General features: G+C 40.6%; 1 protein-coding gene across 2 annotated transcripts in view; it reads left to right on the top strand.

Annotated features, from left to right (window-relative positions):
• Positions 1 to 26,922, top strand: part of myo6b (myosin VIb) — a 61,209-nt gene that overhangs the window by 31,118 nt on the left and 3,169 nt on the right. The window contains exons 18-31 of one of the 2 annotated variants that reach the window (XM_078175075.1): positions 2,270 to 2,440; positions 4,885 to 4,923; positions 5,013 to 5,106; positions 7,152 to 7,282; positions 7,476 to 7,553; positions 7,684 to 7,813; positions 9,687 to 9,777; positions 11,886 to 12,036; positions 13,326 to 13,534; positions 13,653 to 13,731; positions 18,989 to 19,149; positions 19,269 to 19,319; positions 22,682 to 22,785; positions 25,870 to 26,004. In XM_078175075.1, the coding sequence (XP_078031201.1) occupies positions 2,270 to 2,440; positions 4,885 to 4,923; positions 5,013 to 5,106; positions 7,152 to 7,282; positions 7,476 to 7,553; positions 7,684 to 7,813; positions 9,687 to 9,777; positions 11,886 to 12,036; positions 13,326 to 13,534; positions 13,653 to 13,731; positions 18,989 to 19,149; positions 19,269 to 19,319; positions 22,682 to 22,785; positions 25,870 to 26,004 (1,624 nt within the window). The remainder of the gene's footprint in view (positions 1 to 2,269; positions 2,441 to 4,884; positions 4,924 to 5,012; positions 5,107 to 7,151; positions 7,283 to 7,475; positions 7,554 to 7,683; positions 7,814 to 9,686; positions 9,778 to 11,885; positions 12,037 to 13,325; positions 13,535 to 13,652; positions 13,732 to 18,988; positions 19,150 to 19,268; positions 19,320 to 22,681; positions 22,786 to 25,869; positions 26,005 to 26,922) is intronic. The other variant, XM_078175076.1, reaches the window with a different exon arrangement.

The raw sequence follows: 26,922 nt of genomic DNA on the forward strand, positions 1-26,922 counted from the left end.
AACAAAGTCCATGAGATAATAGAATATAAACAAAACTCAGGATCATGACACATTTTTGAGGCATTGTCTACTTACTGTCATGGCTACATATGAGCTCAGGCAGACATGGATGTATATTAATATTATATGTCTATTATAATGATATTGCTGCATCACCATATATTTATTGTCATTTATTGTGTTGTTATCGTCTTGTTCTTTCTCTCTGTCACACAACCCATAGCCTACCCCTGCTCCACCCATCAACCTATCCAGGGTCACAGTACACATACAGTACAGGCCAAAAGTTTGGACACACCTTCTCATTCAATGCGTTTTCTTTATTTTCATGACTATTTACATTGTAGATTCTCACTGAAGGCATCAAAACTATGAATGAACACATGTGGAGTTATGTACTTAACAAAAAAAGGTGAAATAACTGAAAACATGTTTTATATTCTAGTTTCTTCAAAATAGCCACCCTTTGCTCTGATTACTGCTTTGCACACTCTTGGCATTCTCTCCATGAGCTTCAAGAGGTAGTCACCTGAAATGGTTTTCCAACAGTCTTGAAGGAGTTCCCAGAGGTGTTTAGCACTTGTTGGCCCCTTTGCCTTCACTCTGCGGTCCAGCTCACCCCAAACCATCTCGATTGGGTTCAGGTCCGGTGACTGTGGAGGCCAGGTCATCTGCCGCAGCACTCCATCACTCTCCTTCTTGGTCAAATAGCCCTTACACAGCCTGGAGGTGTGTTTGGGGTCATTGTCCTGTTGAAAAATAAATGATCGTCCAACTAAACGCAAACCGGATGGGATGGCATGTCGCTGCAGGATGCTGTGGTAGCCATGCTGGTTCAGTGTGCCTTCAATTTTGAATAAATCCCCAACAGTGTCACCAGCAAAACACCCCCACACCATCACACCTCCTCCTCCATGCTTCACAGTGGGAACCAGGCATGTGGAATCCATCCGTTCACCTTTTCTGCGTCTCACAAAGACACGGCGTTTGGAACCAAAGATCTCAAATTTGGACTCATCAGACCAAAGCACAGATTTCCACTGGTCTAATGTCCATTCCTTGTGTTTCTTGGCCCAAACAAATCTCTTCTGCTTGTTGCCTCTCCTTAGCAGTGGTTTCCTAGCAGCTATTTGACCATGAAGGCCTGATTCACGCAGTCTCCTCTTAACAGTTGTTCTAGAGATGGGTCTGCTGCTAGAACTCTGTGTGGCATTCATCTGGTCTCTGATCTGAGCTGCTGTTAACTTGCGATTTCTGAGGCTGGTGACTCGGGTGAACTTATCCTCAGAAGCAGAGGTGACTCTTGGTCTTCCTTTCCTGGGTCGGTCCTCATGTGTGCCAGTTTCGTTGTAGCGCTTGATGGTTTTTGCGACTCCACTTGGGGACACATTTAAAGTTTTTGCAATTTTCCGGACTGACTGACCTTCATTTCTTAAAGTAATGATGGCCACTCGTTTTTCTTTAGTTAGCTGATTGGTTCTTGCCATAATATGAATTTTAACAGTTGTCCAATAGGGCTGTCGGATGTGTATTAACCTGACTTCTGCACAACACAACTGATGGTCCCAACTGATAAAGCAAGAAATTCCACTAATTAACCCTGATAAGGCACACCTGTGAAGTGGAAACCATTTCAGGTGACTACCTCTTGAAGCTCATGGAGAGAATGCCAAGAGTGTGCAAAGCAGTAATCAGAGCAAAGGGTGGCTATTTTGAAGAAACTAGAATATAAAACATGTTTTCCGTTATTTCACCTTTTTTTGTTAAGTACATAACTCCACATGTGTTCATTCATAGTTTTGATGCCTTCAGTGAGAATCTACAATGTAAATAGTCATGAAAATAAAGAAAACACATTGAATGAGAAGGTGTGTCCAAACTTTTGGCCTGTATTGTATACTTATCACTGCCTCTCATCCAAACATCCACACACACCTTGCCCAATCTAATCTAAGCTCTACACCTGGTTTCTTATCACATCATCACATATACATGATCATACTTAATGTTATTGTCAATGTCTGTCCATTGCTTCTATCTTTATTATGTTTTGTCTATATAGGTATACATGTCACACTTTTTCTGTCACGTTATTTTACCAGCAAAGGAAAAACAACAAATAAAAAAAACAAACTAAATAAGTTGCTTTGGTGATGTGTTATGTAGTCTGCAGGGATTTAGGCTTTCTCCATTCGTTTTTGCATCTTGTACATCTCTCTGAAAGCCTCCCCTCACATAAATGTATGCGTTTGCATGTTTTTGTCCACAGACTCGGTTTGTGGAGAAGAATAACGATGCCCTCCACATGTCCCTGGAGAGCTTAGTGTCTGAATCGAAAGACAAATTTGTTCGAGAGCTGTTTGAGAACTCAATCACCAACAAGGACTCCAAACAGAAGGCGGGCAAACTCAGCTTCATCAGCGTTGGCAACAAGTTCAAGGTCATTTTTCATTGTTAATCACTGAACATAAATAGAAATAAATAAAACCTGCTCATTTGTACTTTTCAGTTTATATTTCAGTAGGTAATTTTGAGCAAATACAGTTGTTTTTTTCATACTAAGGATTACTTCACCAAATTCAAACATTTAGATGTTACAGTATTTTGTGTTAATGTCTTTTATTGTCAAAGACATGTAGATTACAGTATATTTACAGTATATTTATAGGTTTTGGCCAGCTGTACATGTGGCAAAATACAACAATTTAATTTGATATGCAGTTTTCCAGGCAAAATTATGTAGATGTACTTTTTTAGATACACTGATTTGCTGTCTAGTATTGCCTACTGATTTAGAGGAGTACAATTGTGTAAGATAGTTCACGGTACTCCTTTATCTTTTCAGCTTCTTTTCAGACTTTTCTAACTGTTATCCCTAGACCTCTGGTGTAACTTTTTAACCTTTCCACTCTCCTTCCGTCCTTCCTTCGTATTCAGGGTTCCCCTCTCTTAGATTTCTTCCATCTCCCACCTCTTTCCTCTGAGAAAACCTTCCTTGGTGGATAAAGCTGGATAAAGTCAGCTTGAGGTATAAAAGCGAGGTGTTAGGAAACCAGGAGAGTGAAAAAATAAGAGTAAGAAAGAATGAAACACTCACACACGAAACTGTGCTGAGTGAGCCAGAAGCACACACCTTTCAGTTGTGTCTCATGCTCCAGCAACAGCCAAAAAAATCCAACTCCATCCTCAGATTTGAGGTTTCTTTACCATTAATGTCGCTTCTTTGCTTTTATCACTAATGCACCGGATATAGACTCAAGCACAAAGATGATGTGTGTGTGATTCAAAAAGGCTCTAATAGCTAGAGTGTGTTGTATGGAGAGGAAATGTGGTCTTTATTTTCTTCACCAGGAAACATGTTAGGACAGATACATTCTGTCAAAGTAAGTAGTCTGTAAAATGTACTGTGAAATATAAGACTCTTGTTAAGGTCTGTAATAACATCCACATAAACACAGACAGTGAAAAAGTTTGCATGTTGTTAGTATTGGATCTCAGTGCTGCATTCGACACAGTTCACCACAACATATCACTGGACAGACTGGAAAACTGCTTCACTCTTTGTGGCACACAACTAAACTGGTGGGAATCCTATTTGAAGGACACTATTTTGTGTTGATTTGTATTTATATACAGTATCTGAGTGCACAAAAATTACATGTGGAGCACCCCAAGGCTCCGTCCTATTTAACATGAAAAACCAAAAAAACAAAAAATATCTCATCATAATTACACACACAACAAACAGATTTATGGCATGTGGAGTCCCCCAAGGCTCTGCTCTTGGGCCACTTCTATTCAGCATAAAAAGCAACAAAACGATGATGTGCCATGATAGATCACATGATTCCCTTCTATGCAACCAATTGGCGAATCTCATTCAGGTCTTTGCTGCTGCTCTCTCCCTGCCTTAGGCTTTCCATGTAGGCGCATGGAAGGGCAGAGAGGAGTGTAGAAGAGGCTTTCTGCATAGGCCTGAGGAGAGGCAGAGAGGCCCCAAAACAGAGCAAATATAATACTGTAAATGGAAATAGAGTTTTCTTTGACTTAAAGTGGTCCTGAACTAAAGTTATTGTTTTTGAAGCCAAATATGAATGATTTAAAAGTCAGTGCTGAGCTTAATTTTAAATTCAGGACGTTTAAATACACAAACCAGGCCAGAAATTTGTGTTTTTTAACATACACATTAAGACTTAAAGCACTTACGCCTCAGCAGGATTTAGAAAAACTTTTCCATGCATTTATCCTCAGTCGGGTCACCCACTGTAACGCTGATCAGACAGCTGCAGCTGATTCAGATCGTCTGGGACAGGTCTGCTTAGTGTCTGCAGAGTAAAAACTAAACACAGAAAAAGCAGCATTTAGTTTTTCTGCTCCACATATCTGGAACAAACTCCCAGAAAACTTGAGGTCTGCTCCAACTCTCAGTTGTTTTAAATTAGGGAAGAAGACTTAACTGTTTGCCATTGCATTTTATTAAATTATTTTGGGACCATTCATTAATGTCTTACACTGCACTGTAGCTCCACTGTAATGTTTATTTTGCTGTTTAATCTTTATTCTATTCTATCAAATTGTAATCTTCTATCTTACTTTGTTTGGATCCTTTATATCCTGTGAATGTGTCTTTTATATTACCTCCTATATTGCCTTATGTTTCTTTTTTATTTAGTCTAATGCCTTTTATATAAAGCACTTTGTTTTTCCTCATTGTTGAAGGATGATATACAAATAATTTGGCTTGTTTTGCCTTCATTCCCTCATGACTGTTAACTTTGGTTGCTTCCTTCCCTACTATCTCATTTAAATTACTGTCTGGGCTACCTTCATTAAACATTATAAATAAACCAATAACCATCTCATTTCGTCTGCTTGCACACACAGACCCAGCTAAACCTGCTGCTGGAAAAGCTCCGCAGTACAGTGAGTAATATGTCAGTTATCTCTCCGTTTAATTGTATATACTTTACTGCTCAGAATCAATCAGTCCTTATTAATCTATGTGTGCACAGGGCTCAAGTTTCATCCGCTGTGTAAAACCCAACCTGAAGATGGTCAGCCACAAGTTTGAAGGAGCTTTGATTCTCTCACAGCTGCAGTGCTCAGGTAGGACCAAGGACAGTGTGTACAGAATGTACTGTGACATTTTAGAGCAGGAGTTGTTATATTTATAATCTTTCGGATCAGTGAATATACTAAGGATATCTTAGTAGCTCTACTGTAAGTGAAGCAATTCAGGGTCACCCCACTTAAAGTGTATTCATTGAATCATTGATGGATTAATGGATAGGTCCACCGGGCGAAAGCCAAGGGGCTCAAAGTGTCCCCCTCGGCTTCACCTGCAAAATGTCACTCAAAGTAATGCAAAGGACCACAGAGAGACACAAATTACTACAAAAAGATGCAAAACAGCTGTAAACAGACATAAAATTACCAAAAAGACACACAAAATGACTACAAAGAGATACAAAACAGGTACGAAGAGACAACAAGAGATGCACAATGACTACAGAAAGGTGCAAAACAACCACAAAGAGACATAAAATGACTACAAAGAGATGCAAAACAGATGCGATGAGACAGAAAAGATGCACAATGACTACAGAAAGGGGCAAAACAACCACAAAGGGATATCAAATGACTACAAAGAGACCTAAAGCAACTACAGAGAGATCCAAAATGACAACAAAGAGATGCAAACAGCTGCAAAGAGACACAAAGAGACACACAATGACTACAGAAAGGGGCCAAATAACCACAAAGAGACATAAAATGAGTACGAAGAGATGCAAAACAGGTGCGAAGAGACAAGAAGAGATGCACAATGACTACAGAAAGGGGCCAAACAACCACAAAGAGACATAAAATGACTATGAAGAGATGCAAAACAGGTGCGAAGAGACAAGAAGAGATGCACAATGACTACAGAAAGGGGCAAAACAACCACAAAGACAGATAAAATGACTACTAAGAGACATAAAGCAGCTACAGAGAGATCCAAAATGACTACAAAGAGATGCACAGTGACTATGAAAAGTGGCAAAGCAACCACAAAACGACATAAATGACTACCAATAGACAGAAAAAGACTTCAAAGAGATGCAAAACAGCTGCGACGAGACACAAAGACATGCACCATGACTACGGAAAGGGGCAAAAAAAACTCAAAAAGACAAAATGACTACAAAGAGACTTAAAGCAACAACAAAGAGATCTAACATGACTACGAAAAGATGCAAAACAGCTGCAAAGAAACACAAAGAGACACACAACGACTACAGAAAGTGGCAAAACAACCACAAAGAGACATAAAATAACTAAAAAAGAGACACGAAGTGACCACAGAGAGACTGAAAATGACCTAAAAGCGATGCATAACATCTACAAAGACACACAAAAAGGCACAACCACAAAGAGGCAAAACCACAGAGAGATGTGTTTCAACTACGAAGACTGCAACATGATATATTTCTAATGTGGATATGACATACTCAAGAACCTCAGAGTTTGAACTATATTGGACCTTTCTTTTAAAAGGAAAGCCTCAGTTTCTTTAGAGAATGCAGGTTATATAAATTTACATTTCCTCCCACAAAGGTTGAATTATGTTAAACTGTGGTGACTGGAAAAACCTTTGGAGGCATCTGACTTTGTATGTGGTAATGTATTTCAGTGCAGTTTGTCCTTGTTTGACACTGTCAAGTTTATAGATGGTTTCCTTGTCACGTTAGATTAATTATGGGGGTTTTGTAAATGTTGCACCTTCACTTTGGGGCACGTTGTTCATTCTTCATGTTGCTTTAAAAAAAAACAGCATAAAATGGTGCTAAATTGTGTGTTCTGACGTCACTACATACTGCTACTGTGATTGATGCAGAAGTTAATATGACCCTGCCAACGCCTTTGTGATTGCATTAAAGCAACATTGTTCTTTCATGCATTGCATTCACACTTGCGTGCACACACAAACACACATCAGACACTGATGAGGTACTAAGAGAATAATGTATGTTGCAGGTTTGAGCTTGGTTGCATTAAGGCTCATAGTGTTCCTTTGATAGGCTGGTTACCTTTGAGCTTGTATTGTTACTCCACGGTTTCAGTTTCTCTTCAATAGACCACTGTTTTCTTTGTGTGTTTGTCTTGATCAGGCATGGTGTCAGTGTTGGACCTGATGCAGGGGGGTTTCCCCTCCAGAGCCCCCTTCCATGAGCTCTACAACATGTATAAACAGTACATGCCTGACAAGCTCACACGCTTGAATCCACGACTTTTCTGCAAGGTGGGATTATGTAAACTCATATGTTTCTGCTTCACTGGAGAAAGACAAACGTGTAATCTGTTAAAGTAAAGCCCAATTAGTTGTGTAAGAAAAAGTCTATAGCTACACTGACCCATCAACAGTTTAGTGCCCCACGTTCTTACCACTTATACAATATTATTATGTCACTGAATGTGTATTTGTATTTTTGTAGGCTTTGTTCAAAGCTCTGGGACTAAATGACAATGACTTCAAGTTTGGATTGACCAGGGTGTTCTTCCGCCCGGGAAAGGTACAGAGAAGTTAACAGAACTCATTACGCAGTAATGTTGCAGATCATTGTACACAACTCTATGAATATTTCTTAAACTACGTGGATCATATTTTAACTTGGTAATTTTGTGTCTTTGTTCATGCATCAGTTTGCTGAGTTTGACCAGATCATGAAGTCAGATCCAGACCACCTCGCAGAGCTACTGAAGAAAGTCAACACGTGGTTGGTGTGCAGCCGCTGGAAGAAGGTCCAGTGGTGCAGCCTGTCTGTCATCAAACGTAGGTTCAATCTAATGGACAGATCTTGTGATGTATAAGTCAAGCAGCCTCGGTACGAGCATCTGCAGTGTAGCGAGGGAATGATTCTGATGGTCTTTTTGTTTTCTCTAATGGTCAGTTTTAGTGGTTATGCTCAACTTAACATAGGCACCATATCCTGAGCTGGCCAAATCTGGCCCAGGATACAGTGCCAGGAGTCCAGTCAACCATTTTCTAATTCACAGTGAAAATAAATCAATTTACACTGTGAAGTTTTTTGGCCTTCAGCTGCAAAAAAGGCATTAAGATAAAGCTTGTTTATATATATATATATATATATATATATATAAAAAGTGCCAGGGGAGGATCCCCCAGGCTAAGCCATGAATTTCCTCTCATCCTAGAAATGCCCCTGCGGACAGCTGACCTATGCAGGGCTGCTGTGACTAGATTTACCTCTTATTCATTTAATGTGATAAATAATATTAATGTTTGTTTATTAACTGGCCCTTGGCCCACTGTCATTTTGCAAACATGGCCCCCGGGCACAGCAACTTTAGTATGCCTGCTTTAGTGTATTTTATGATCGTGAGTAAAATATGTAATCATTTAACATGGTCTTTGCCTGGGTTATGTCTGTTTTAGGTGCAGACACTTCCTATAAAGTCATGATTAACTTCCATTTTTAAGAATTTAGCGTATGTGTAGCCTGATGAACTGTTTGTGTGTCCGTCATTATGCCAGAGGTGTGACCCACTGGTCACTATTGTTGCCGTCAACATGTTCACTGATTCTGTCACCACAATGAACAAAGATGAGTTATTGCAAATGCATATATCAATACTCAACACCTTAAAGACGATGTGTACCAGACCTTTTGTTTGGGAGCTTTGATGCAGCCTTCCTTGCTTCATGGTGCAACCAGGAAGTAAACGGCTCTGGTCATGTGACAATTTATACTAAACATGTGACACTGCATGTATTTCATTGAGACCCTTTGTTGCTGGAAATGCATTGACACATCATTCCTTAGCATTTTTAGAGCCTTAAAACTGAAAAGTTTTTTTTGGTGGTTATTATTACGACCACTGGTATTAAATGGGTTAAAAAAAAAAGTGTATGGGCGTCTCTAATATGCAGCCATATCTACACCCCTCAAGACTTCTACACAAAAACTGCAAATGAATTAAAAAAAAAAAGAAAAAGAATAATTGAAGAAAGGCCAGAAGCACAAGTTATTTTTGTTAGTTAAGTTATTTCACTTTCCACTGCATGATGTATAAGATGCTTTGTCATTCCCCCACAGTTTTATTATATAGCTCTGATAGCTACACTAAATCATATTTCATGCTTTCCCATTCATTCTGAATATTGAGAGCGGCAGCCTCTAGCAATATGGAATAGTACTCTAAAAGCAGTTCCTTGAACCATTATGCTCTGTGCCAAGTTATTGATTTCCACCATTTAACAAAGTGCAGGCAGGCCTCTGATTATTTGTGTGAAAGCATCAAATGAAATTACATTAGAGTTAGAAGAGAACGATGCCTCTGCTTGACCACGCAGTTCTTGCATAAATGACCTGAGGAAATTTATGTCCTCGGTCCTGGTCATTTATTTCCTTCAACACCTCACCTTATTATCGCACTTTCATATACGTGTGTGTGAGAGTGTGAGAGAGATGTAGTGTGTGTACGATATTCTGCACTGCCTGTTTTTGTGCCTGATCAATATTACCCATTATAGCAGCTTATACAAGGCTGTGACATTGGCTGTGGCGTAATTTGAGCTTTAATTTTTCAGGTACATATTCATCTTTAAAAATAAAGTTCTTACTACAATTATTTTTCTACATCTTTGTTTGAATCCTCTTCTTTTTTCTCCTCGTCTTCCACAGTTCGGAACAAGATGAGTTACAGAGCTCAGGCCTGCATTAAGATTCAGAAGACTGTCCGCATGTGGTTGTGTAAGAGGAAGCATAAGCCTCGGTGAGTCTCCTCCTGGTTCTGGTGCCCTGCGCGCGCGCACACACACACACACACACACACACACACACACACATTCATCATTTTTACCGTCTTCCTGCTTGTCTGTGCCCTTTGCTCTCTTATGTTTTTTCCCTCTCACCCTGAACTCTCTTGTGCTTTTTATTTAAACTGATTCACGCTTGGCGGGTTTTGATGGCTTCACCCACATTGTGCATTTAAGAGTTCAAATCAATCTCAGAAAGCCATCTGCGGAGAACTGATGTCTCACTGTACTGCTTTGGGAAATGCCGCGTGTCTCGCTGTATTGGGTTGCATTTGGAAAAATGGCCTTTGTGGAAGCAGCCATCCAGATGATGAGTTTCAAGTTTTTTCTTTTAGACTTAGCTTTTGATTGTTAGTGGCAGTGTGTGTATATAGATATATGAGGAAATGTTTTATGACAGCATATGCACATTTAGTTCAGTATGAAGAGGGTCATTTCTAACAGTTATTTATCTGTTTTTAGTAAAAACCTAAAAAAGGAAAAAGGCATTGGAAATGTTAAAGGCAGAATGAAACAGAATATGTGGTCAGGATGCAGTTATGAAGGGTATATTTAAAGTGCTCGATATTGGGAGCAGCTTGGCGAATACGGATTTGCACAGTAATGTAAAGAAATGTTGGCCTCCATCCACACCTCCCTCATCTGCATTAAAGTCAGGAAGTGGAGGATGGGGGGGGGATGGGTAAATCAGAACACAACCATGCGCTCATATAAAGATATAACCAAAGTTTTTGCTAACTGAGATCCAAACACACACCTCTGACCCATAATATTGCTCTGCTAGCTACTGTAATCTACAAGCTAACAGTCAAGTTGGATTTTTTAAAAAAAAAATTCTTTTACCAAGGTTATCATAGTTAACTAAAATTACAATAAAAACTAAAAATAAGTGTGAAAAAATATTTTAGTCAACTGAAATACCCATACTGAACTTCTTGAATCTCGTCCCTGACAAATACACCACATTATTATAATTTAAAAAAATAAAACTAATACTGAGACTACCAAAGACCAAAGTACAACTTCACACTTTTAACCAAAAAATAAAAAATAAATTGAAACAAGCAAACTCACTCTGGAATCTAACTGAAACTACACAAGAACTGAAAACAAAAATTCTAATAAAATAATCAAAAATAAATAAAATTAAATTAAAAATACAAAACTATAATAACTCTGTTTTATACTGTAGTTGTCATCCCAAATCAAAATTAAGTAAAATAATTCATGTTTATGCATCTGTGTTCAACATAAGTCCTCAAACATGTTGAAATGTTTAACAGAAAGGAAGGAGAAGAGGATGCCCCTAACTAAGAATTTTCCTGGTCAACCAGTAGTCGTCATTTAGGGCCATTAGTCGAGTAGTCGCTGCATGTTTACGATATCGATTTCATTATTAAATGATATATTTTGGGCGGGGCAACACAATGGTTTGAGTTGAAGGTGTGAGAAAGAATAGTATCAGTAACATTGTTAACACTGTGCTACATTACAGAGAAATACAAAAACGTACTAATGAACCTTCATTAATATAGGCCTATATTTTATCTACAAGTGCACGTCACACACTGAGCGAGCCGCCTGTTAATGACGCTGTGGGCAAGCAGTAATGATTGTGCTAAGTGGCTAATGGGCATGTAGCTACTTCCATGTTTCAGATGATAGGTCATGTTTGTAGTCGACCAATGAAGATGAGTTTACATATCACCTTGGGTTCGTCCTTCACCTTCTCAAAATGATCCCACACTTTGGATTTCCTGCCCGACATGTTATTAACTAGCCTGTGGAATAACCGCAGGTACCAGCCCTGGAAATTAACGTGACTCCTGTCTGACTGCTGAGTGTCGCCACTTCCTATGTCTGTCCTTTCAAATGAATTCCCTTATGATCCAGACATATACAATGTTGCCAACTAATGACCTTCCTGGTCAACTTACTTTTGGACGACTATTAGGGGGCAGGTCTAATTGTCACCTCTTATAAACATTGGCCATTTGAATGTAATGCTTAATTCTTACTGAGGCATTCATGTGTACAACATTTGCATTTTTCTCTTCTCTCGTAGCATTGATGGAATGGTGAAGGTTCGAAACCTGAAGAAGCACATGGAGCGGTTCAACGAGGTGGTGAACGGACTGAAGGAGGGAAAGCAGGAGATGGCCAAACAGGTCCAGGAGCTGGCTGCCTCCATAGACGCTCTGTTAGGAAAGATAAAGGCGAGTCTGTGTTCACCTCTTTCATATCACCCAGGAATTATTGCTCTGCTGATTCTAAAGCTGCTCATGTCAACACTTTTTTCCAGGTGCTTTGAGCATGATACAGTGTGAGCAATGAAACATTTTGCTGTTTGTCTTTATACGTGTTTATCCGCGGAAGAATTTTCCGAGCACACTCCTCGCTTTAAGCGTGACTGCATCAGACTTATATGGCTGTCTGCATCCACACCTGTAGCTCGGCGGCACAGCCAGTCTTCTGTTGTACACTATGCCCTTTCCTAAGTGTGCTGTGCCCTTTTCTCATTCCTCCTCTCGGAATCAATATTTTCAATCACCTCGGGATAAAAAAGAAGAGCTAGGTGAAGGAGAAGTCCTCTCCTCTCCAATAATATAATTTAAAGAGGCTGTTTTGCTAAATGATCAAACTCAGTTAGTGAAATCCCAGCTCTCCCTGTGCAATAAGCACCCGTCTTATTGGACCCTGTAGGTATGGTGGATCATCACAAACACATCCACATGATATCTGGGCTCTGACTGCCTAATAGTGTTGATTTGGTGCTGTGTATGCATTCAACAGGTTTGATTAGAGCGCTCATAGGTTCCTCTGGGTGTCTTGATTGACACCGAAGCACCTTTCTCTCCCCTCTCCCCCAAATCAGCCTCTCCCACTCCCCTATCGTCCTCAGTTAGCATATTAGCAGCCCCACTGTCGACACTCATGGTGTCCTGAGTGCTTAGAAATTGCTCCTGGCGCGGCGTCTCTGTATGAATAATGCATGAGATGCCGATGGCTGTCATTCAGACCTCTATGCGTTGGGGACAAGACCTTGTCATCTTCCCTCCCCGTGTCACTGTTAGAGACTCAGTCTAATGAATCTTCACAATACGGTGACCTCCTCTCCCCCCGCTGATTGTCAGACAAGTATAGTGGGGAATTGAGCATTGTGGCTGCAGTGTGCAAGTGACAGTCACGGTGTCAGTCAGTGTCTTCTCTCGTTGCCACATGGGAGGGTTGCGCCATGGTAACGGTGGAGTGTGTGCCGAGTCAGGCTATAAGTGCACTCGGTGTCACACCTCAAAAATGTCCCCTCGCCTTGTTGAAAGTAAACAAAATTCAGGATAGCATGTTTGTCACCGTAAAGGGAGTCTCATCAGGATTTTCTGTCATAAACACTGTGTTTAAGGCAACTTAAGGCTTTGAGAATTAACTGAATAGTTTGAAGAAATAACAAATATGTCTTCATTCTGTGACCATGACCTTCCGTTCCGATCTTTCTCTTGACCCCTAGGCCACAGTAATGACCTGGAAGGAGATTGACACAGAGTATCAGGTGCTGGTGAAACGCTCAGAGCAGCTGCTCTCCTCAATGCAAAAGAAGAAGCAGGAGGAGGAAGAGACCGAGAGGCTGAAACATATCGAGGAAGAGATGGAGAAGGAGAGGAAGACGAGGGAGAAGGAAGAGCAACGGCGCAAACAGGAGGAAGAGGAGAGAAGAATGTGAGTGATTGCAGAGGAGGACTGTCAGTAGATAATAAAGTAAATGCAGTGGTAAAGGTTTGAAACTATAAGTTGTGTGCCAGTCTGAGTTAAAATTTCCTTTTTCCAAATATTTTAGGAAATCAGAGATGGAGATGAAGAGGAAGCAGGAGGAGGAGGATAGAAAAAAGAGAGAGGAGGAAGAGAAAGCTATACAGGTTTGGTTCACCCTAAAATGTCTACTGGTGTACTCTCCTGCTAAAAGGTTGCAAAGCCTTAGAAATAAAAATGTAAGAAAATGACCTCCAAATCATATTTTAGGATGAATATCAAGTTGTGTATATTATTGTATATATGTGTATATATTGTATACTTCTTTAAAAACTTTCTATTGTAGGTTGATTTGCTTGATATTTAGGTGCACAATGAAAATAAATTGTAACCATTAGTAGCAGCCAAAATGTTAAATTAACGTTAACGTTAAATAAAGCTCCGACATCTTAGACTTCATAACCATTTGTCATAAAGGTATGCATTCAGGAGCAACAGTACAGTACAGGATGTTGTCGAAAAATCAGTCTCAAAAGTCAAACATGGACTGTAAGTTTTCCATAAGCATTTGAACACACCACAAATGTTTTTAAAACAGTCACGACTAAGAGGAGCATACCAAAAGAGTGCCATAGGAATGAGTCCTAAAGCCCAGAAATTAGTTAGCACTCACACTGTTAGCACACGCAGTTTCCTTATCTTAAAGTCAGTGGGTTGTTGGTTATATGTCTGAAATAAGGTCAGTCAGCTTATAGAGACTCACATGGTTTGTTCTACGACATAAAACACATCAGTAGATAAACCACTCGTGAATTTGAAGTTTTTTTGTGTCTTAAAAAAAGGTGGTTGCCAACAAATAGCTAAATGAGACCACAGAAGATCATCACGACAAACATGACTACAGCGTCGTTGTGTAACAACTGTTGAACCAGGTGAGAGTGGACTCAAACTCACAGCTCTGGAGACAGTTTGGTCAAAAACTGGTGGAAAGGTAGATTTGGTACACGGAGGGACAATCAGTGGAGGCAACAAATCCAACAGGGATGAGGCAGAGGCTAAACAGGCTAAACAAAAAAAAACAAGAAAAGGACACTGGGAAACAAAAGGCTGTAACATTAGACACGCAAGGAACTAAGATGAACTGGCACTGAGAGGAAACAAGAAAAGCAAATTCAAAATCCAATGAAAAAAATCCTGTGGGCTTTTTGACAAGAGAACCAGGTCGACGCTAACTTCCATGTCGGCCTACAGAGAAACGTCATCCCTGGAGCACTGTATAACTTAACTTAAAACAAATTTCATATCTCATGAGGCTTGTTTCCAAGAATCGCCTTAACTTGGTGGAGGGGTTTGTGTGTCCCTGTGAACCTAGGAGCTGTGTTGTCCGGGGCTTATAGCTCCTAGTAGGGTATCCAAAGGCAAAGTGGTCCCAGGGGAGGGGCCAGACTAAGAGCGATTAAAGAAGACCTTGATGACATGCCATATTTGGACTTTGAGCACAGTATGGGGACATCAAGGTACTGAGGGGGGAGCTCGCCAGTGAGTGTCTGGTGGCCGGGCCTTGAGCCATGGAGCCCGGTCAGACGCAGCCTCAGCCGGGCCAACCACCCGCAGGGACAGGAATCAGGGTGGTCGTGTTGATCCCTGGTGCTGCAGACTGGCTCTGGGGACGTGGAACCATCCTAAACTTACAAATATGGAAGCCCATTTTCACAGATGTGATAAAAAAAAAGATCCTGCAAGTCATTATAATGACAAACTTTCTCAACAGAATGAGTAAGTATCTCAAAATAATTAGTAGCCTTTCTGAAAATGACGAGGTAGTATTTAAGATAATGCCAGGCAATGCACGACTTACAGGATCTTTTTTTCAGATCACATTGGCTGAAATGGTCCTCCATACAAATGACACACGAGGCTGCTCAGAATGTAGTTTAAAGTATTTGTATTGTGGTTAATCAGCAGAGGAAAATCACACAAACCCATCGTTATGGTTCTAATGTTTCCTCTCAGTGGCAGCCTGCCTGCTCTCTCCTCTAACTGAAACGTTCATTTGGTCTCCCACAGCAACAGCTGGGTCATGACATTGGTCGGATTCCCAGCGGGTTTCCCACAGGGTCTTGATTGATGGTTCCACTTTCTGCAGAGTTTCTCCTAACTAAGCTACTTTATCCCTCCGTGCGCTTCCCTGTTTTTATTATCACGCCCTTTACTACTACCTTTATCCATCTCGGCCTGTTTCACTCACTCACATTTCATTTGTCACCTTTTTGTCACATCGCTACGTCTTTCCTTAATCTTTCTTCTCTGGTTGTATCACCACACACACACACACACACACCTGCTGCTCCAGTTTTCCCAATATGCCTCGCCTTTTTTAACCGCCCATTCATCCATCTGTTACACGTACATTGCACCTTCTGTACATCTAAAGCTCTTTTTATTCACACAAGGCCAGTTGGACATTTGCATGCTGTCATTTTTTTCCCTTTCTCGTAGTGAGACAGTTGACACCAGGCTGTCATAAGCCACACGTCTCAGGAGACTCTCTGCAGAGTTTGTTTATCCGCAGCTCAGAGGCTCAAAGCTGCAGCAGTAAACTTTCTAAGGGTGTCTGCTGTGACTTAGATGGCATTTTACTCTGTGTTCTGTGCTATTTTCTGCTGTGTCAAAGGTTAGTCTAGCACTGTATCTTCCTCCCTTCAAACTTTGTATCATGGTGTCTTTCAACCTAACCTTATTTACTGCACACCTTCCAGTCTCTTTTTTTTCCTCCAATAGAGGGGAACCTCACAAAATGGAAGACTTTCGGTGTACTATTCCCATCATTCAAGTAATTTGACTTTTGTCTTTCTGAAGACAGTCAAATTCAGAGTTACAGTGGTGATTTTAGGATTTACCATGAATTAATTGTAAGCAGAATGCAAGGGTGTCTATAATACATGCTTTCACTTGCTATAAAGCAGCTCAACTTTCACACTGAGGCCGTCACAATTTAAAGTTTTGGCTCTCACGCTTCATCCTGGCCATGTATCCCAGCTGCCGATTGGACCGTCACACGGTATGAATAATAGATTATCAACTGGAGAGACATTTATATTTAAAGCTCCTCGGAGAGAAGTATCCATTGTGGACTTCATTAGCGGCTTTCTATAAGATGATAGGGGATGAATATGCAGTATATAGTAGAGCTGTAACGATTAATCGATTAGTTGTTAGCTATTAAATAAATCGCCAAGTAATTTGATAGATGACTAATCGGTTTGATTAACTTTCTTAAGAAAAAATGTGAATAATTTTGTTTTGTTTTTTTTACTCCACTTGACAGTAAACTGAATATCTTTTGACTGTAGACAAAACAAAGCATGTGAGAACATCATCTTGGGCTTTGGGAAACACTGATCGATTGATTTTATAGACCAAGCAACTAATCAATTAAAGGTCCAGTGTGTAGGATTTAGGGGGACATATTGGCAGAAATAGAATTTCATATAATGTGTTTTCTTTAGCAGATAATCACCTGTCAGTGAAATTTTTCAGCTTTTGTTAATTTAAAATCAGCTGTTTACGTCTACAGTAGGTCCTAATCTATGGAGATCGCCACAATGCACCGGGATGTTCTACATTAGCCCAGAGTGGACAAACCAAACAATGCATTTTCGCGTTGGCCACTGTAGTTAGCAGCCCCTCACAACGAGTGTGTTGGGAAAACACAGATTTTTTCAACAAGAAACTGCTTATTCAGTTTTTACCGGTTTAAATCACTGGGTCTGTTTGCTTTGACGAGGAAGAGGACTCTGCGGATGATTCGTCTCCCACTTAAAATCTTCCTGAACATCTGGATCTTAAAGGATAACTTCTGCATTTTTCAACCAGGACACTATTTCCCTGTGTAAATCGATCAGAGAGACTAATGTGAACAACAGTTTTAGAAATTGTTCCAGTATTGAGGGAGCCAGCAGCCACAGAACGAGCTGCAATGGAGGCACACGGGGCACTTAAACATTGTCACTGTATGTCCATTAAAAGCGGTTTATTTTTGACGTCTCATGATTTTTCAGAAAGCAACTTCAGCATAAGGAGGCAATAACAAAACTAAAATTAGAAACACTTACATTTATCAGTGCATTTAAGGGCATCGTAAAGAACGTGGTGATAGAGACATGTGCTTGTTTTTCTTGAGAGGCCACTATGTTGTTATTTTATTGTGGATTTTTGTATTATATGTTGCATTGTAAATGTGTTTTGATCGGCTGCTACCTCGGCCAGGTCTCTCTTGTGAAAGAGATTTTCAATCTCAATGGGACTTCCTGGTTAAATAAAGGTTAAATAAACAAACAGACCGGATTAAGGGAAAGGTAAAGAGACACCTCAGATACTTAGAATAACAGCTGCTCTGTGGCAAAAATAACCACTTTTAATGGACATCTGGCTCCCTTAATACTGGAATAATTTCAAAAAAATGTTGTTCACGTCAGTCTCTTTGATCAGTTTACACAGGCAAATAGGGTCCAAGTTGAAAAATACGATACGATACGATGTCATATGATACAATACGATACAATACGATACGATATACTTTATTGTCCCCGAAGGGAAATTTGCTTCCACAAAAAATCAACAAACTGCCGAAGTTATCCTTTAAGTTATCAGAGAGAAAAGGTGAGCACACATTAAAAGGTGCTGGGCTAGCAGCCTGTCTTCGACAAGCCGAACAGCATAGGAGAAACACTTTTGTTTGTTCCGTGAAACTGCTTAACTCAGGGTTTTAACCACCTTGTCCATTTGTGTTGGAGAGGAAGAGACCTCTGCTGATAATTCGGCCTTCATTAAAAACCTTCTGAACAATGAATACTGATGGAATCCGAACTAGCAGTTCACATTTAGCACATGGGGGGAGTTCCAGCTGGATGCAATCTGCAGTCCTCACTGCTAGATGCCATTAAATCCTGCACACTGTTCCTTTAATCAAGAATTGGCAATGAACGATCCTAACAGTTGCAGCCCTACACATACAGATAGATATATATTTATTGATTTATTTTAATATGTAGAGTATGCCTTCTAGATGCCTATTGGCTAGTTACAGTGAGGTGTGTGCCAGTCACAGATTCTGTTCTGCTCTATAAAGTGAAAAACAAAAAGTTTAGTCTGGGTCAAACTTTAAAAATGCCAGGACTGATTGGTGTTGAGTGTTTGTCTGTTGTATGCCCTGTTGTGTCTAGACAAATGACCAGTAAAGCTTCATTAGCAGCTCTACACCCTGGATAAATATGTCTAATCAGGCTTGGGCTCACAGCAGAGCTCTAATTGTTATGAAAGGTCTGGCACAGACAGCAGCGTCAGTATTCAGACAGGATCTGGGGTTATGTGGGTTTTATAAAGTCACATTAAAAGCTATTGTGTGTTTGTGTGTGTTTACAGGCGGAGTTGGAGATTCAGCTGGCTCTGGAGCGTGAGGAGCAGGTCCAGCGCAGCACCATGCTGGAGCAGGAGAGACGAGACAGAGAGTTAGCCATGAGGATCGCTCAGAGCGAGGCAGAGCTCATCACTGAGGAGGGGCAGATGGACCCAAGCCTGCGCAGGTATTGTATATGTGACTGCAGTGCACAGTCAACAAGCAGTGTGCACAACAATTCAGGGTAAACAAACTGTCAGCATGCGTGTGTAACTGCTTTTCTCCTGTTGCTGTGTTTCCTCCCAGCGATGAGCCTTTTTCAGATCTTCCTATCTCCTCATCCTCAGCCAGAGCCATGTAAGATACCGGCACAGGTTTCTATAACTGCCTGTGTCCACGTGTACCTAACACCAATCATGATAATCAGTCACTCCCTCGCTGTCTGTCTCATTCTGTCGTAGTCAGAAATGTCTAAGCACCTTAAAATAGATACAGATTTATACCAGCATTGCAAAGCCGATTAAAAAATCCTTTGATTTCAGAAATCATCAGTCAAATTGAGATGTCTGGTATGGCACATCAAATCATACATGAGAGGTGGATCAGAATGTGCAGCATGTGATCGTTTTGTTTTGCTGATCTGAATGGGCTCTGCATGGGTCTGCCGTGGATGAAGCCTGTCTGTGTCCTTTGCAGTGCTGGTGCACAACACCATGACTGTCTATGTGCTTCCCCTGATTCATACATTAGGTTGTTATGAATCTGTAGGTGCCCATGTCTTCTGGATACATGTGTATTTCTAAGAACATAAGAAGTTTCATCGTCGGTCTGAACTCACTCTTCTGTTCCCCTAACTTAAAGGAAATCCTTACCCATAGAATGATCATTTACATAATCATTAAATGTATGAAGACAACTTTGTTTTTCCTCACATACCTACACGGTGAATGAACTGAGAAAATTCTCGATGAGCTGGGGTAAAAGGGGGCCACATTGAACAGCAAAACCTATATCAAAACATCTATTTAAAAACTGTCACTCAACTCGTGAATCATGTATCAGTACAGGAAGGACCCAAATGCAGAGCAGCAGGCAAGTTGAAGGTTTAACAAAAGCGAGCTGATAAAAAAAACATCCAGAAAAGGCAGGTAACTGAAAATCCAAAAGAAAGAAGAACCAAAACCAACCAGGATAAAAAAAATGAACTCAGGAAAAAATCCAAACAGAACATAAGACATGAAGCAGGAAACTGAGGATGACCACAGGCAAACTGACAAGGAAGAAAAGGAACCACACAGGTATATATAAACAGAAAACTAATCACAAGAACGAGACACAGCTGGAGTAGGAGGACACAGGCAAAAGGAGGGAAATAGGGATTGGCTGACAACAAGGGTGTGTTGGGGAACATAAGGGTGGAGCAAACAAGACTAACAGAACAGGTGTGAAGGCAAGACTCTGGGAACAGGGACGTACTAACGAGACAGGTGTGGCAGAAAACAGGCGGGAAAACACGCAAAGACAGGAAGTAAAACCAGACACGAACCATGAGGAGAGAATCTACAGAATAAAACAGGAAACAGATTGAACATGACTGAATAACATGAAACCCCAGAACAAGGTCCGCAAGATACCAGAATATAAACAAAACCCCAGGATCATGACATCGTGAAGTATAAGCCAAGTGTAATTTATCCTGTCATATACTCAATGTTTCCCAAACACATGTATGCCCAGGCGTGTGGCCCATCTGTGCATGGGACTTTTTATGTGTTTGACATAGTAAGGTTTTAGCAAAAATGCATGTGTTTGGGAAACAGTGAGCATACGACTGGATAAATGAAACTTGGATTACACTGCATGAGTTGTGTGAAAGTTTGTAAGCGGATGTTTTGATATGGTTTTGTTGTTGTTAAACGTGGACCCCTATGACTTCAATTCATCAGAACAGTCCCTGTGTTTGGGTTCCTTGTTTACCGTGGCAGCATGTAAGAAAAACAAAGATTTCTTCAAGAATTTGATATGACACAGGGTAAATAAATTGAAATACAAATGATCATTTTGTGGTGAAGCATTCCTTTAAATCTCATTAATATCAGTGGCTTTAATTACCAGGTATTTAAATGTTCTTACTACTGTGATAAAATACGGTGTTTATAATGGTACAGATTGGTTCTGTATTTAGTCTCACGTGTGTAAGGGCACCACAGGTAACAGGTTGTGTCCAGGAACATGGTGCATGGTTTCTAACAGTTTAATGCACTTTGCACATGAGCTGTGTTTGAAGTCACTCCATGTTCACTCATTCACTGTTTCCTGTATAGTAGACACTCAGTAGTGCAGTATGTAGTGAATAAGGAGAGATTTAAATACAGTGTATCATAGCTGCCCACATCATACTCCTGAACCTTGGTATGAATTTGACTCCACAGTGTCAGTGGGAGTGAATTTCCATAACCCCACTCTGTGTTATAGAGCCAGGAGAAGTTCTCTCAAATCCTGCATGGACTCTCATCTCTTACCTAGGTTCAGCGAGCACAAAATTTCATTTGATCTAATAGCCTGTAATCTTGTCAGCGTTGGCTCGGGCATCCAGGAGCCATGTTGCATGTCTCATACTATCCCTGTAAGTCAGCTGACCCCTGGAAACCAAAAGGAGATCTGATGCAAGAAAGAAGCTCCAAAGGTCACATGTGCACACCACAGAGGTTAAGCACATGAAGCCATGCGTGCAGTAGAAGCATACACGCTGGCTGGCATCGCTGGCACAGAGGACCGCCTCAGCCATCCATTTCCTGTTCACCTACTGCCAAACAGCAAAGCCCTGGCCGTGGCCTCGCTTCCACTCCATGTTTCCTGGCTGCAGCGAAAGCAAAGTCACACGCTGGCACACGTCTCAGCCAGACTGACGATGATCCCGAATCATCTTTCCAGTCAGTATGAATTATGAACGGTAATGGTAATCTGGCTGATGATTCGTAGATCGCTAATCCTCTTCTTAGCAGCTACGCGGACTGTAAATAGAGGAGGTAAATCCTTCGCATTATTGAATTAGCAGCCTCAACTCAGCAGGGAAGCAGGAGACACAAGCTCAGACTTGCTGCAGCAGTTGTTTAAGTAGCTGAAACTCTGCAGCACCAGTTTCATGTATTACAGTTTGGCATCATCATTCCTGAACAAAGAAATACCAGCAGATTGAAGCCTGCGTAGTCGTATCATTAGAGGAGCTTTGCATCATTTTAAGTGGAGTTGAAAGGCTGCATGGATATGGACAAACTTTGCTCTTTGGCTCCCCTGCTGCCCGGCCTCTAATGTGAGTTCAGTCGGCTGAGACAAAGAGGAGGGCTTGAAAGAAGCAGGGCATCTGTTTTCATTTCCCACCAAGGGCGGTGAACTTAATCAGTCCTGCATCCTTTTAATATTCATGTGTTTTGTCTGCTGTTAAAATTCCATGAAACACAACACTAAAATTCCAGTGTAATGATCAAATGTTGCTCTTTTCGCTGTGTTGCCATGTTCTTTTAGACGCTGACACCTCCCTGATTGTAAAACTTAAATTTTATTCAGCGTCAAAAAAATAGAACCCTTAATCTGTGTTACTCCCACGCTGTCACACCCTCACCTGTCTTCACACTCACCTGTCTTCACACTCACCTTCTTTTTCTTTTCTCCCCCTCTCTCTCTCACACACACCCACGTTCATCTGTTCCGTGCTACAGGGGTCCTCAAGTTCAGGCAACCAAAGCTGCTGCTGGTGTGAAAAAGTATGACCTCAGCAAGTGGAAGTATGCTGAGCTGCGAGATGTCATCAACACTTCCTGTGGTGAGAAATCCCGAACGAGTTCAGCATGATGCCACCTTTATCAACTAAACAGTGTGTGTGTGTGTGTGCGTGTGTGTGTGTGTGCAGCGAACCAGCCGTTCCAAGCAGATCAAGGCAGCAGAGCTCGTGATTCGACTATTTTCCCTCCTTCAATTTTATTTACAGTTTTCAGCCCCCACGTTAAATAATTCAGCAGCAACTCATGTTTCGGCACTTTTGGTACCCAGAAACGTTTTTCATCCGCGCACTCTGTCATTTTTCTCCCCGTCATTTTTTTTTTTTTTTTTTTTTTTTTTTTTTTTGAATAGCCAAAGTGACTGCTGCTGCAGCTGTACAAAGTGTGCACACAAGATGAAAAAGGAGCGATGTGAGGATGTTCCCACAGCTGCTGCGGCTCATCAGCATGCGTTTTATTGGTGGGGAGAGGAAATTATCACCATTACTGCCCTTCCTAGTCATTCCCAGCCAACCCTCTCCTCAGTCAGCATGAATAGCAGATGCCTTTCTGCTTCCACACTTGTCGATGCCTTTTTAATTGCCACTGTATACAGTGCTCTGATCAGTGTTAGGGACTCTGATATTCCCTGTGGGATTCCAAGGACATCTGGCTAATTTGTGGAACCCATTTGCTTTGGTGGTGCTGGTGGTGATACCAAAAAGCCGTGTTTGAAGTCTAACTGATTATAGCCTTATGCTCATGAGAAGCACTGTTATGTTGTGAATGTTTTGTTTGTCATTGTAGGGAAGAAAACACAGTGCGAGACCCTACACTCCTCATTACACCGTTATATTTTAAGCTTAAATACATGTAGGTTATGTGCCAGACTATTTAAACTTGTAAACAGTCCAGCTTCATATTGACACAACAGGTGAAAACATACTTTTTTGGATTTTGGGCTATTTTGCTTCCATAACAAGACTCTGTGTGGAAAGAAAATGTCCAAAATACACATTTTAGTTCAGATTTTTGTTCTGGAAATGTATGCAAAACATGCATATTTAATTATGTGTCTTGTTGTCTATTTTAAGAAAATTTCAGAAAGCTTGTAGAGTAAAAAAATAACTGTCTTAATATCAGTTAACAATTGGGAACGTTTCATACAGAGGCCCTCTGGGTATACATGATAAAAAAAAAAAACAACTCGATGTCAGGAATCGGGTCAGGAATGACCCAAATGCAGAGCAGGAGGCAGGTTGAAGGTTTAAAAAAAAAAAGCATGCTTTATTGCCGATAAAGAAATCCTTGAAACAACACCGTGAGCACAGTCAAACTGACAAGGAACAAAGGGAAACACACAGGTATATATACACAGAAAACTAATCACAAGAACGAGACACAGCTGGAGTAGGAGGACATGGTATTGTCCTTGGCGAACAACAAGGGTGTGGTGGGGGACACCAGGGTGGAGCAAACAAGACTAACACAAAACAGGTGTGAAGGGAACATGCTGGGAACAGGGAAGGACTAACGACACAGGTGTGACAGAAAACAGGCGGGAAAACAGACAAAGACAGGAAGTAAAGCCAGCTATGAAGCATGAGGAGAGAATCTATAAAATAAAACAGGAAACATAATAAACAGGAGTGAATAATATGAAACAAGGAAGAACACAAACAGAAAACCCCAAAAGGAAGTCCACAATATATCAGAATATTAACAAACCCCAGGATCATGACACTCGACGTGCAAATCTGTGCTAATGGTTTTGGTTTTTGTAATTTGTCCTGTTGGATTTGTTTGTTTGATTTTTCTAGGTCCTGGGTCCTGTAGACGAGTGTGAACAACTGTCATTTAGCGTTATGCTAATGTAACTCCCTAGGGATTAAATCTTTTATTTGTCTAATTTTGACAGTATAACTTCCTCATGAGTATGATTATTGGTAGTTGTAATTGGTTTTGTTCAAAGATACTGAATTGTAATTTTATGGCTTATCCATGGACTGTGAAAATATTGGACGTAGCTTCCGTGATGTCACCCTTTGGTTTGTGTTTTGGAGCCAGAAGTTACCATATTTGAGCAAGAGGCTGGAGCGATAATTATGTGTAACTTTAAGCCTTCATAAAATGTAAATGGTTGAGTTATATAAAAAAATTCGACCCCCGTACAGTTGTCATGAAGGGGAAAATTAGCTATAGAGACTAAAACCATTTTTTGTACCAGGCTGTAAACAGGTTTATTTCTGCTGTAAAGTTGGGCATTCAAACATGGGGATCTTTTGGGGTTGATTTGCTTTTGGAGCCAGCCTCAAGTGGCCATGTTAGGAACTGCAGTTGGCTTCATTTTTCAGCCTTGGAAGTTGCTGCTTGGGTTTATCTTTGGTTTGGAAGATTAAGGTAATGGCTAACCGCAGCTTAGTTTCATGGCGATATATAATTAGTTAAAAATGTTTCCATATTCACCTGTAGTGTCTTATTTTGTTGTCTAAAAATGTACGGAATTTTACAATACATACAGTATGTTAAGGCCATTTACTTAAAATTAGTTTTTTTTACTCATACTATGAGCCATAAATCTCCACTTTCCACTTTTATTCCTATTTATATTCTGTTTTTACAAAGGTGTTTGTTTATATGTCATTCATAGCCTGATTTATATAACATTTTACTCCAAAAAAAGGATGAAAAAAATATAAAAAGATATAAAAAGAGATATCCAAACTTCCCTCTCCAAAAACCTTTGACTCCTAAAATGTCAACTAAATGAAGAGGAACTTTGAACCTGGCTTTATTCAGTGTTCAGATTTCTGTTCTGGAATGTTGTCCAAATAACCACATATTTAACTAAGTAATGCATAATTTGCATATTTAAACATAAAACGTCAGAAAACTTTTATAACAAAAAATAACTGTCTTCATGTAAGGACTCAGCCTGAAACGTTTCATTATGATATCTGTTAAAAGTTATTCACCTGTAGTGTCTGCCCTTAAATAATACATTTTCTTCGGAAATATTTTTCAAGTATGTAATATCACATTTTACATGTCCAGACTTGGACTTGAAAACAAGTGACATATGTAGAGAAAGTCTCTTGAGAACAGTCAACATGTGAGCACTACTAACTGTTGTGGTGTTGTGTGGACAGACATTGAGCTGCTGGCGGCCTGCAGAGAGGAATTCCACCGCCGTCTGAAGGTCTATCATGCATGGAAGTCCAAAAACAAGAAGCGCAATGATGATGGAAGTGATCAGAGGGCTCCTAAATCTGTCACTGACTACGGTTAGTCAAGATATTACTCCCTGTATCATCCTCTTTCTCTGAAATACTGTCATTTAATGCTTCACCTGTGGATATCAATACAAATCTGTATATCCACAAACACAGCACATGAATATTCCGTCTATTTCACACATGCACACCCCGCCCCAGGCACATTAAGTTACAGGTGACAAGTGTTTAGTTTCTCCACTGTCGCATCCCGCTGTCATTGGCAGAAAATAATGACCTGCACACAAATAAAACTGCCTGTGTTTCCTAACATTCACTTAGCCGATGAGACGGCGAGGCCTGAGAATGCAGCTGCCTTCTGTCTGCCTCTGTCAGAAATATTTGTTGTAATTAGCAAGTAACTGCCAGCCATGCCTTGTCAGGTTCAGTAGCTGCTGCCGTGACAGCTCGCTGCTTTGCTCATTTCATTCTCAGCTCAACCAAGCATGCTCTGCGCCACAAACACACACGCACACATACACACAAATGTTATTTAGCTGCTTTAAAGCTTACCGGTGTTCTGCATTCCCCTCTTTTTCGTCTTTTAAAGAAATATTAAGTTTGATGGGGGAATGGGAACATTGGAGTCACTGTTGCTCCTGCTTTCACTATATTAACTCGCCTCTCTCTTTTGATATGATAGCTCCTGAAAGCCGTACTGGCTGTGCTGTGTTTGCTTTATATTTGGATCCTGTTCTTGGCCTCTGCTGATGCAGCTTGGGTCTTATCAAGGTCATTTCATAAGAGGCTAAAAGCTGCTTTACCTGGTTTCTCCATGTGATATTTACTTGGGCATTTTCTGGGTCCTTTTTTGGGCATTTCCTGGCTGGTTTTGAAAGCTTTATATTTTGTTTTCTGCCTCACTTAAAGGGACAGTTCACCTAGAAATCAAAAATACACATTTTTCCTCCTACCTGCAGTGCTATTTAT

This window comes from Epinephelus lanceolatus, chromosome 15 (assembly GCF_041903045.1).
Source record: "Epinephelus lanceolatus isolate andai-2023 chromosome 15, ASM4190304v1, whole genome shotgun sequence".
Classification (NCBI taxonomy): Eukaryota; Metazoa; Chordata; class Actinopteri; order Perciformes; family Serranidae; genus Epinephelus; species Epinephelus lanceolatus.